Source organism: Heptranchias perlo, unplaced genomic scaffold (assembly GCF_035084215.1).
Source record: "Heptranchias perlo isolate sHepPer1 unplaced genomic scaffold, sHepPer1.hap1 HAP1_SCAFFOLD_43, whole genome shotgun sequence".
NCBI lineage: Eukaryota > Metazoa > Chordata > Chondrichthyes > Hexanchiformes > Hexanchidae > Heptranchias > Heptranchias perlo.
In genome coordinates this window covers 1,536,605-1,548,821 of record NW_027139442.1, presented here as the reverse complement: position 1 = coordinate 1,548,821, position 12,217 = coordinate 1,536,605, and the positions used below count along the sequence as shown (strand labels likewise).

The following is a 12,217-nucleotide window of genomic DNA, read 5'->3' as shown; positions in this document are numbered from 1 at the left end:
GCCTGCACTAATGCAATTGATAAAGTATCTTTCAGTCTGACACTGTATGAGATTTATGGGTTGTATGTAATTTGTAGCTCATTCAGCATTGATGGAATTGATACGTTTTCTGTCAATCTGACACTGTGATTTTTTTTGTTCTAGTATGCAATGTGTGGCTCAGTCAACACTAATGGAATTGATGCTGTACATTTCAGCATGAGCTTGAAGTGATTTTTGGACTGATATGTACTGTGTCGTTCAGTCTGTACGAATGGAATTGAAACTCTAGCTTTCAGTCAGACACTGAGAGAGATTTTTGGACTGGTTTGTAATGTGTGGCTTAGTCCACACTAATAGGATTCATACTGTATATTTCAGTACGACACTGCATGCGAATTTTGGACTGTATATAATGTGTAGCTCAGTCTGCACTAATGGAATTGATACTGTATCTTTCAGTCTGATGCTGCGGAATATATTTAGACTGGTGTGTAATGTGTAACTCATTCTGCACTAATGGGATTGATACTGCATCATTCGGCATGACCCTGAATCTGTTTTTTGAACTGGTATATAATGTGTAGCTCAGTCTGCTGTAATGGAATTCATACTGTGGCTTTCAGTTTGACCCTGAATGTGATTTTTGGACTGGTATATAATGTGTAGCTCAGTCTGCACTAATGGGATGATACTGCATCTTTCAGTCTCATACTGTGAGAGATTTTTGTACTGGTATGTAATGTGTACGTCAGTCTGTACTAATCAAATCAATACTATATCTTTCAGTTTTATACTGTATGAGAATTTTGGACTGGTACCTAACGTGTACCTCAATCTGCAGTAAAGGAATTAAAACTGTACATTTCATTCTGACACCATGAGCTTTTTGAACATATATGTGAATCAAAAATGGGTAACATCTGAATTGGTATCTAATTTGTATCTCAGGGTGCACTATTGGCATGAATACTGCACATTTAAACTCAAAATGTGTGTGAGTTGAGGGCTGGTATTTAATTTTAATCTTGGAGTACACTATTGTTATTCACTCTGTATCAATCAATCAGTACCATGTGTCAGTTCTATCTGGTATTTAATTTGTAGCTAAGGCTGAAATAATGTGAGAATTGAAACAGTGCCTTTCAATCTGAAACTGGATGTGATTTTGGACTGGGAATTATTTATTTGCCAGTCAGCGGTACTGAGTCATTGTGAAATAGAAATTCCGTCTGTCTCTCCTGCTCTGTTTGACTGTTGGATTGGGATCAGCGTGGTATTGACCATTTCTGCTATCTGAGAATGTGGAACTGATGACCTGTCTGTGTCTCTATGCTCTGAGTGTTAATGTACATACTGTGTGTGAGAAGGAGCTGGCTGCACTGACTGCTCCTTGTGCCTCGGGTGGAGTAAACATCACACTGATTCTGGGTCCTTCAACGAATTGACTGATGGAAAAAAAACTGTCTCTTGTAACTCAAGAACAGGTGAGGTAGAAAAAAGCAAAAGTGATCAATTGAATCTCTCTGTTAATAATCATTGTAATATCCACAAAGGAAAAACAGCGATACAAACAGTGTCAGTGTCTGATTCCACTGCAGTACTGCAGCACTCAGCTTCTGCACACCAGGTGTGTTGGGCAATTTTACAATTTTGTGACATCCAGACACAACCCAACCCCTGCACTGATCCATGAATGGGTCTACCCGATTGGGCAGGGACCTTTGTACATATCAGATTTCTACTCCCCTTTCTCATGGGACTAACCGTTCAACCGAAACAAAACAGCCGCTGTTTAAAATGTGACCTTCACACTTCTCACCTGATGCCTGCAATAGATGCTCTTTGTATAACACCCCATATCCTTACTGTCCGGCTCTGTTTACTGTTCAATAACAAACACTAAAGGTTAATGGGCAGGTTTAAAAAATCAGATTTAGTACCTGCCACCAATCACAAACACGCTCACACTGCACATTGTCCGGTTTCAGCAATTTGTTCCGAACTGTTGCAGTTCTGCTTTCGGCCAGTAGATGTCCCCAAACCCCGGGACATTGAAGTTTGCAGATGAGAGAGGGACAGAAGATCAACTCATTCTTCACATTATATTGCACGAGTGGCATTTAGAAAAAACTGGCAATGGAGACGAGCTGCAAGTACATTTTTTTTGGACCAAAAACTACTTGTAATGCTGTGTTAAATTCTTGTAATCGATTTCGGGCGTATAGTCAATATTGAGGAAGACTGGGACAAAATAAACTTGCAGAACGGCCGTGGAAATGGCCATTGAATTTCAATATAGAAAAGTGTGAGGTGGTGCATTTCGCTCGGGGGAATAAGGAGGCCACATACTGCATGAAAAATAAGAGTCTAAATGGGGTAGAGGTGCAATGTAAATCATCCTGAGATATCAGCGAGAAATACTTCGCAATGTAAAGTGAAATATAATGGAGTAAATTCACAACTATCGAATGAGTGAAACAAAAACTTTATTATGAATCAATTGTCTTCATTTTTCACCGTCAAAGAGTGCAAAAACACGAGAGTAAAAGTTGCAGACCGAAACTTCCATCACATTGCACATTATCCTGTTTCTGTAACCACGACAGTTAATGTGAATTTGTTCCCTCGTTACAGTTCTCGCTTACGGCCAGTAGATGTCAGTCTCTAGCACTGTACATGAGAGTGGGGTTGATTCTGTCATTGTCAGTCTCTGGGGCTGTGCATGAGTTTGGGATTCATTCAGTATCTGTAAATCTCTGGTACTGAGTGTGAGCATGGGGTATGTTCTGCATCTTTCAGTCTCAGGTACTATATATAAGTGATGGATTCATTCTGTATCTTTCAGTCTCTGGTACTTTATGTGAGTGTGGGATTAATTCTGTATCTGTCATTTTCTGGTGCTGTATGTGAGTGTGGGATTCATTCTGTATCTGCCATTCTCTCCTACTTTATCTCAGTGAGGGATTCATTCTGTCATTCAGTCTCTGAGACAATGTGCAAGTCTGGATTCATTCTGTGTTCTTATTTCAGTTTACAGTATCGTATTTGAAACTGTATCTTTAATGCTTTAAATTATATATATATAGTTCTTCGTCGATTATTTACGTTGTTAATATGGATACATTTTTCGATTTTCTTTATTCAAACAATGTGTGAGAGTTTTGGAGTAGTATTATATCTTAATCTCTGAACTGTATTTTGAATGATAATGTACCTTTCAATCTGTTCCCGGTGAAATTGTTGGACTGGTATGTAATGAGTAGCTCAGTCTGCAATAATGGGATTAATTCTGTATCTGAGTCTAACACGACATGTGATTTTTGGACACGATATCTAATATGTAGCTCATCCTGCACTAAACGAATTGATACTGTATCTAGCAGTCTTATACTGTGTGAAGTTTTTGGACTGGTGAGTAACATGTAGTTCAGTCTGTGCTAATGGAATTGATATTGTATCTTTGAGTCTGATAAGGTATGAGATTCTTGGATTGCTATATAATGTGTGGCTCAGTCTGCACTAATGAAATCGATACTGTACCTTTCAGTCTAACATTGTATGAGATTGTTGGACTGTTATATAATGTTTAGTTCAGGCGGTGCAAGAAGAATTTAAACTATATCTTTCAGTCTGATCATTGATGTGATTTTTGGACTCGTATGTAATGTGTAGCTCAGTCTGCACCAATGGTATTGATAATATTTATATCTGTATAATACTGAGTATTTACCAATATATCTAATATGTAGCTCAGTCTGCACTAATGGAATTTATACTTTATCTTTAAATCTGATACTATGAGATCTTTGGACTGGTCTGTAAAGTGTAACTCAGTCAGCAGTAATGTGACTGTGACATTCATTCTGTATCCGTCAGTCTCTGGTTCTTTTTGAGTGAGAGATTCATTCTGTATCTGTCAGTCCCTGGTACTGTGCGTGAGTGAGATTCATTCTGTTCCGGATACTGTATGTGATTGTAGGATTCATTATATATCTGTCATTCTCTAGTACTGAGTGTGAGCATGGGGAATATTCTGCATCTCTCAGTCTCAGGGGTATTATATATAAGTGATGGATTCATTCTGTATCTGTCAGTCTCTAGTGCTGTCTGTGTGTGTGGGATTCATTCTGTATCTGCCATTCTCTGCTACTTTATCTCAGTGTGGGATTCATTCTGTAATTCAGTCTCTGAGACAATGTGCAAGTCTGGATTCATTCGGTGTCCTTATTTCAGTTTACAGTATCGTTTTTGAAACTGTAGATTTAATAGTTTAAATTATATACAGTTCTTCATCGAGTATTTAATTTGTTAATATGGATACACTTTTCAATTTTCTTTAATCAAACTATGTGTGTGAGTTTTGGAGTAGTATTACATCTTAATCTATGAACTTTATTGTGAATGATAATGTACCTTTCAATCTGTTCCCTGTGAAATTATTGGACCCTTATGTAATGTTTAGTTTATTCTGCAATAATGGGATTAATTCTGTATCTCAGTCTAAACTGTATGAGATTTTTGGACTGGTGTGTAACATGTAGCTCAGTCTGTGCTAATGGAATTGATATTGTATCTTTGAGTCTGATAAGGTATGAGATTCTTGGACTGCTATATAATGTGTGGCTCAGTCTGCACTCATGAAATCGATAATACATCTTTTAGTCTAATATTTTATGGGATTTCCAGTCTGGTATGTAATGTACAGCTCAGGCAGTGCTCATAGAATTGAAACTCTATTTTCCAGTCGAATCATTTATGTGTTTTTTGGACTCGTATGTAATGTGTAGTTCAGTCTGTACCAATTGTATTGATACTGTTTATTTCAGTATAATACTCCATGAGTATTTACCAATATATCTAATATGTAGCTCAGTCTGCGCTAATAGAATTGATACTGCACCTTTAAAACTGACACTATGAGATTTTTGGACTGGTATGTAATGTGTCACTAAGCCAGCATTGATGGAATTGATGAGGTATCTTTCGATCTGCGACTGTGAGATTTTTGCTCTGGTACGTAATGTGTAACTCAGCCTGCACTAATGTAGGTGACTGTGAGATTCACTTTGTATCTCTCAGTCTCTGGTACTGACTGTGAGTGTGGGATTCATGCTGTAACTGTCACTCTCTGGTACTCTATTTGACTGTGGGATTCATTCTGTATATACATTCTCTAGTACTGTGTGTGGGTGTTGAATTATTTCCATATATGCAGTTTCTCATAATGTATGTTGGTGTGAGATTCATACTGTATCTGTCAGTCTCTGGTACTGTGTGTGAGTGTGGGATTCACTCTGTATCTGTCAGTCTCAGGTACTGTGTGTGAGTGTGAGATTAATTCTGTATCTGCCAATCTCAGGTACTGCGTGTGAGTGTGGCATTCATTCTGTATCTCTCAGTCTCTGGTACTGTGTGTGAGTGTGGGATTCATTCTGTATCTGTCAGTCTCTGGTGCTGTGTGTGAGATTCATTCTGTATCTGCCAATCTCAGGTACTGTGTGTGAGTGTGGGATTCATTCTGTATCTGTCAGTCTCTGGTACTGTGTGTGAGTGTGGGATTTATTCTGTATCTGCCAAACTCAGGTACTGCGTGTGAGTGTGGGATTCATTCTGTATCTGTCAGTCTCTGGTGCTGTGTGTGAGTGTGAGATTCATTCTGTACTCTGTCAGACTCTGGTACTGTACGTGAGTGTGGCCTTCATTCTGTATCTGCCAATCTCAGGTACTGTGTTTGAGTTTGGGATTTATTTTGTATCTCTCATTCTCCAGTGCTTTATGAGAGTGTGGGATGGTTTTGCTATCTGTCAGTCCTTGGTACTGTATTTCAGTGTGGGATACATTCTGTATCTGACATCTCTAGTACCATACTTGAGTGTTGGATTCACTCTGTGTCTGGCAAACCCTAGTACTGTATGTGAGTGTGGGATTCATTCTGTGTTTGTGTGTCTCTGTACTGTATCTGAGTGTGAGATTCATTCTGTATCTGTATATAATTATTCTCTCAGATTACATTATGGTGTTCAATACTGTCGCTTTACTATCTTAATGTTTCAACAGTTTTTCCCAGTATTTAATTGGTAAACATGGATACACTTTAGGATTTGATGCTGGAGGTTTTAATCAGAAGATTTGTGTTTTTTGGACTAGTATCATATCAGTATCTCTGTGAGTACTATTGTGAATGATAATATTTCTTTCAAACTGAAATGGTGACATTTTTGAATTGCTATATATTGTGTCGATCAGCCTGCAGTAAAGGAATTGATACTGTCTCTTTAAATCTCATGCTATGAGTATATTATAAACTGGTATCTAATTTGTTTCTCAGGTTACACTGTCACAGCATTTCTCAATCTGATATTGTACATGATTTTTGGACTTGCAATTTGTATTCGAATGGTACACTATTCGAATGGATACTGCATGTATTAAACTCACGTGTGGGTGTGAGACTTCTTGTCTGGTATTCAATTGGAATCTCGGGGTATCTGGTTTTTAATTCATGGCGAATGCTGCACTTCTTGGAAATTGACAATCTGATCGTGTGACTTTGGACTGGGATTTTTGTATCTACCTGTCAGCGGGACTGAGTTCGGGTGCAATGGAACAGCGTCTGCCTCACCTGCTCTGTTTGACTGTTGGATTGAAAATGTGTCTCTGGAACTTGGGATCAGTGTGGGACTGACTACTTCTGCTGTCTGAGACTGTGGAACTGATGACCTGTCTGTGTCTCTGTGAGTGATAATATACATACTGTGTGTGAGAAGGAGCTGGCTGCACTGTTCCTTTGTCTCGGGGGGAGGAAACTTCACATTCATTCTGGATCCTTCTCGGATTTGCCTGTAGAAAGAAAATTATCTCTTGTTACTCAATAACAGGTGTGGTAGAAAATACAAAAGTGATCAGTTTAAAACCTCTGTTAATAATTATTTTGTGCTTCGACAAATGAAAACCAGTGATACAGTGTCAGTGTCTGACTCGACTGCAGTACTGCAGCACTCAGCTTCAGCATACCAGGTGTGTTAGGCTGTTTTAGAACAATTTAGTGACATCCAGACAAAATGCAACCCCTGCACTGATCCATGAGTGGGACTACCGGATGGGGCAGGGACCTTTGTACAGGTCGGGTTTCAAATCCCCTCTCCCATGGGACTAACCGTTCAACTGAAAGCAAACAGCCGCTGTTAGAAATGTGTCCTTCACACTTGTCACCTGGTGCTTTCAATAGATGCTCTTTGTATAACTCCCCACATCCTGACTGTCCGGCTCTGTTTCCACTCTTCACTGTCCAATAACAATAAACAGGGTGAGACTGGAACTAAACCAGGACCATTCACTACTGGTTTGGGGAGAGAAAGCAGCAATGATTTTAAATAGCAGGTTCTTCCCATTCTCTCTCCCTTCCCCTGGACACACCCTGTACACACACAGCCCGAGAATGAACTCTCCCTTCCCCCTCTCACTCCATGTTCCGGGACCATTTCCTGATCCACTCCGCCTCTTACAAACAGACCCCTGACTCCCCCTGACCTTCCCCCGGACTCAATGCCGATCTCTGAGCCCATCTGCGGACACGGTCCCGAAGCGATGAGCTGCTGTAACGAGGCTGCTCTTTGCTCCCTTCCCCCGGGGGCCGTGATCTCTCCATTCCCGGCTGTTTCAAACCATCTTCTTCCGCTCACTGAGGGAATGGCGCCCACAGGCCGAGCTGGGGGAGGGGAGCGCGCATGCGCTCTTCTGCTCACCAACAATCAGCGCTGGGGGCGGGGCTGAGTCACGCATGCGCAGATATCTGGTTTAATTCCCAATACAAAAATCGATGGAAACTTTCCCCAATTGGAATTTTTCAGAGTCTGAGCAAATCCGAGAAGGATCCAGAATGAATGTGAAGTTTCCTCCCCCCGAGATAAAAGAACAGTGCAGCCAACTCCTTCTCACACACAGTATGTATATTATCACTCTCAGAAAGGTCAGAGGGAATGGGGTCCACAGGCAGTGCAGGAACAGGCACCAGAATGGAAACAGATGGGATTCCACCAGTGCCTAACGCTGGAATCCAGACTGACTTTACAATCTCTCACTATTAAACTCGATGTTTCCATCCCTGCTGTTTCTCTCGGTATCTTTTGATGGTAAACGGCCTTTCATAGATAAAATGGGCGGCTGTGAAATGAGCCAATGGGTTCTGTTCATTCTTGGCTCCCTGACTGATAAAGCAACGCGTGACTCCGAAACTGGAGGGACGATTTCTCAAACCAATCCTGGAGAAACAGCGGAGGAAAGTGGCAGTCCGTATATTGGCTTCGATCGTGTGGGATTAACATCTGACAGCAACAGTCCCAGATTATTTCAATCGGAATGAAACTCTCGGTCACTGAGAGAAATACTGAATGGGCCTGAGCTGCAAGATTACAAAGGGTGAAACATGCAAGAGAGGGTTAAATGTGTGACACTGTCCCTGAGAATGGGATTAATAATGTGTCTGTCTCTGAAATAATTTTAGTGAGAGATGAGACTGCATCTTCTGTCACTCCACCTTGGAATAGCAATTGGAATGGAATATTTTTTCCAATTTGTTACTGGGTGAATGCTGGACATTACAGGTCAGTTTCTCTCTCTCTCTTTTGCACAGCATATGAATGTGGGATACTGTTACTGAGCGTGAAACGGACATACTGATAGGAAGTGTGAGACTGATACATTGTCTGTGTGTGTGTCTCTGTCTGTCTGTTTATCTGTCGGTCTGTCTTTCTCTCTCTCCAGCGCTGTAAATGAAAGCGAAATACTGTTACTGAGCTTAATATCGACACCCTGGTGGAAGGTAAAGACTGATTCAGTGTTTGTGAACAGACCTCCGGTGCTGTTGGTGAGATAGTCACTGTCCCTTCTATTATGTATGAGCCGGATTGACGCTGCATTTATCAGTCTCCAGTCCAGTAAGGAAAGGTGGGGAGAAACAGCCTGGAACGGCCTGACACTGGACTGCCTGTTAGTGTTGAATTTATTCTGTAACGAGCCGTCTCTGGGTGTTGAGAATGGGACGGATAGGACACCAGTTACTATTGTCTGTCAGTCAGTTTAGGAGGAGAGAGAAACACAGAGAGACTGGAAGAGCCCAGAGCGGATAATTTGTATTATCGTCTTAACCAAACATATTTCTGTGTACGAACAGTATAATATTTTAAAACCAGATGTGAATTATCACACCAACAGCTGTGATTGACTCCTGCCACTGAATCTGGGGACCAGACACTGTGAGGAGCGCCGGCCTCAGAGTGTTTAACAGTTACTGAGCTGGGAAACTACAACTAACACCCGAGAATCTGCAGCACAGGCCGAGCGGGGAGGAAAGCCTGTCCCGGGAATTGTCAATCTGGCGACCAGTTTGTCCTGTGAATGTGAAGATGTGAACATTGTGTCAGAGAGAGTGTGTTAAAGGGGCGGGCGGATTAGATTAATGTCACTGTGTTTGTGTGGCCGGTCACATCGCCGTATTTCCGGGTCGCTTTACAGTAAAATTAAAAAAAATCCCTTTCAAAGGATCGCCCTCCTCCCCTGCCGAGCTCCGAAGTGAAAAATTATGGTAAAGTTTCAGATCAATTCAAGATTTCAGACGAAAAACGGAGATCGTGTCAGCGATCGGGTGAGAGAGCGCGATCAGTGCAGCAATGAAACGGGTTTAAATCGAAACTGGTGCTTTCAATTCCGGTGAAAGTTTTTCGACAGCAAACATTCCGGTGTGAGATATAGGAAGGGGCTAGTCTGGGACTCTGGAGTGCCCGCTTTTAATTGTAACCAACGAGTTTAAGAGGAGAGAGAAACACAGAGAGGCTGGAGGGTCCGGGAGCTGACAGCAGGATGTCTCCGCCCCGTCCGCTCTGTGCCTTTAAGTTGCTCTGTGCCGCCGCCTCTCGTTTCATTTCTGACCCAGCTCTGACTGTCAGAGAGATTTTCGACAGAGTCCCGGACATGACAGACACTGCAGCCGCCGAAACGGCTCCTCCTGCCGCCGCCGCCGCTCGAACCAATGCTCCGAATAAGAAGAAGGCGGTTCCCCGACCCACCGGTCCCCCGTTGGGCGAACAGATCCTCAAGATTGTGGCGGATTGCAAGGATCGCAAGGGGATATCTCTGGCCGCGATAAAGAAGGTTCTGGCTGCCAAAGGCCTGGATGTGGAGAAGCACCGGTCCCAGATTAAATTAAGTATCAAGAGAAATGTGGAAAAAGGCTCCCTGGTGCAGATCAAGGGCACGGGCGCCTCGGGCTCCTTCAGAGTCGCTAAGAAGGAAACTCAGGCAAAAGTGCTAAAGAAGGTGAAGAAACAAGTAACCAAGAAATCTCCCGGAAAGAAACCAGCGAACAAAAAAACAGCCGTCAAGAAATTAACGGCCAAGAAACCGGCCGCCAAGAAATCAGCGGTCAAGAAACCTGTTGCCAAGAAATCGATCACGAAAAAGGCGGCGAAATCACCAATTAAGAAGAAAGCGGCGGCTAAGAAGCCCAAGACCCCCAAGCCGGTGAAGGCGAAGAAGGTAGAAAAAGCGAGGGCCAAGCCCAAGCCGAAGTCAGCAAAGCCAAAGAAAGCAGCGGGCAAAAAGAAGTAAAAAATCAAGTGCAACTTGTGAACATCTGAACCCAACGGCTCTTCTCAGAGCCACCCACGTCTCTCAGAAAAGAGCTGACCCCGGAATCAGATGATTCCTGTCCCGGGGCCGGGCTCAGATTTCAGATGGAAATCATTGAAAATAAACCCAGGGTCCTGGTGACTCACTACCCACGCCCCAACCCCACTGTCTGAAATAAAATAGAGAGAACACAAAACAAAGGCTCTTCCAAGAGCCACCCACCGCCTCACAGACCTGGGAACGATCTCGGGCTGGGGAAGCAGTTTCCGATATGTCCGGGCCGGGCCTCACTCGAACTGGCGTGTGTTCGGCTCCAGTCCCAGTTCATTTTTCTCACAGATTCAGGGCGAGAGTCCGTGACAGGGTAAAACTGGCGGAGATCCGCCGCTATCACAATTCAAACCCCAACACATGAGATTCTCCAAATCAGCTGGAATAAGTGTTTGTAAACTGCTGAACCCGTCTGGGAGGGGATGTGTGGGGAGATAGAATCGGGTCTGCCACTGAAATGGAAGGAGACGGGTAGATATGTTATAGAAGGGACTGTATTTGGGCAGGAATATCACTGACTCTTAATTGTAATGGGGCTTATTTAAAAGCTCCGAGTTTCTGGAAATCCTTGAATATGAAGCCCGAGTCTATAAGGGTATGTGCGGAGCGCTGTGTTTCGGTTCAGTTATCGATAAACGGTTTGAAATTGGCGGGTGGAGAAAGCTGGAGGTGGAGCTGGAAGATCAGACGCCGCTCTCTGCTCTGTCCGTTACTCTGACTCTCTCCTCCCCTCTCTGTTTAATATCTCACTCTGTCTCCTCTCCTCTTTGTTCAATGTCTCACTTTGTCTCCTCCCCTCCCTCTATCATCCTGTGAATGTTTCAGTCAGGTCGGGACAGGCTGCATAAAAAGGGAACCAGCATAAGTTCTCTGTTCATTCAGCAGCGATCTCAGTGAAGAATCATCATGTCTGGCAGAGGTAAAGGATGTGGAGATGCCGGTGATGGACTGGGGTTGACAATTGTAAACAATTTTACAACACCAAGTTATAGTCCAGCAATTTTATTTTAAATTCACAAGCTTTCGGAGGCTACCTCCTTCCTCAGGTGAACGATGCGGAATTTCCGCATCGTTCACCTGAGGAAGGAGGTAGCCTCCGAAAGCTTGTGAATTTAAAATAAAATTGCTGGACTATAACTTGGTGTTGTAAAATTGTTTACAAGAGGTAAAGGAGGCAAAGAACTGGGCAAAGGCGGAGCCAAGCGGCACCGGAAAGTGCTTCGTGATAACATCCAGGGGATCACCAAACCAGCCATCCGCCGCCTGGCTCGCCGTGGCGGTGTCAAGCGGATCTCGGGTCTGATCTACGAGGAAACCCGCGGGGTGCTGAAGGTTTTCCTGGAGAATGTGATCAGGGACGCGGTCACCTACACTGAACACGCCAAGCGCAAGACGGTCACTGCCATGGATGTGGTGTACGCTCTGAAACGGCAGGGCCGCACTCTCTATGGATTCGGCGGCTGAACGACTCGACCCTTTCTAACCGAACACAAAACAAAGGCTCTTCTAAGAGCCACCCACCGCCTCACAGAGAGAGCACTGACCTGGGAACGGGGAG

At 43.2% G+C, this 12,217-nt stretch overlaps 1 protein-coding gene across 1 annotated transcript; it reads left to right on the top strand.

Annotated features, from left to right (window-relative positions):
* Positions 1-9,951: 9,951 nt before the first annotated feature.
* On the top strand, positions 9,952-10,775 carry LOC137312481 (histone H1-like). Its single transcript, XM_067979026.1, has one exon. It carries the CDS (start codon positions 9,952-9,954, stop codon positions 10,585-10,587), a length of 636 nt encoding a protein of 211 aa, XP_067835127.1. The 3' UTR covers positions 10,588-10,775.
* Positions 10,776-12,217: the final 1,442 nt, after the last annotated feature.

What these genes read in the sequence shown, in the direction of transcription:
- LOC137312481 (XM_067979026.1), top strand. Translation starts at nt 9,952, where the DNA reads ATGACAGACACTGCAGCCGCCGAAACGGCTCCTCCTGCCGCCGCCGCC.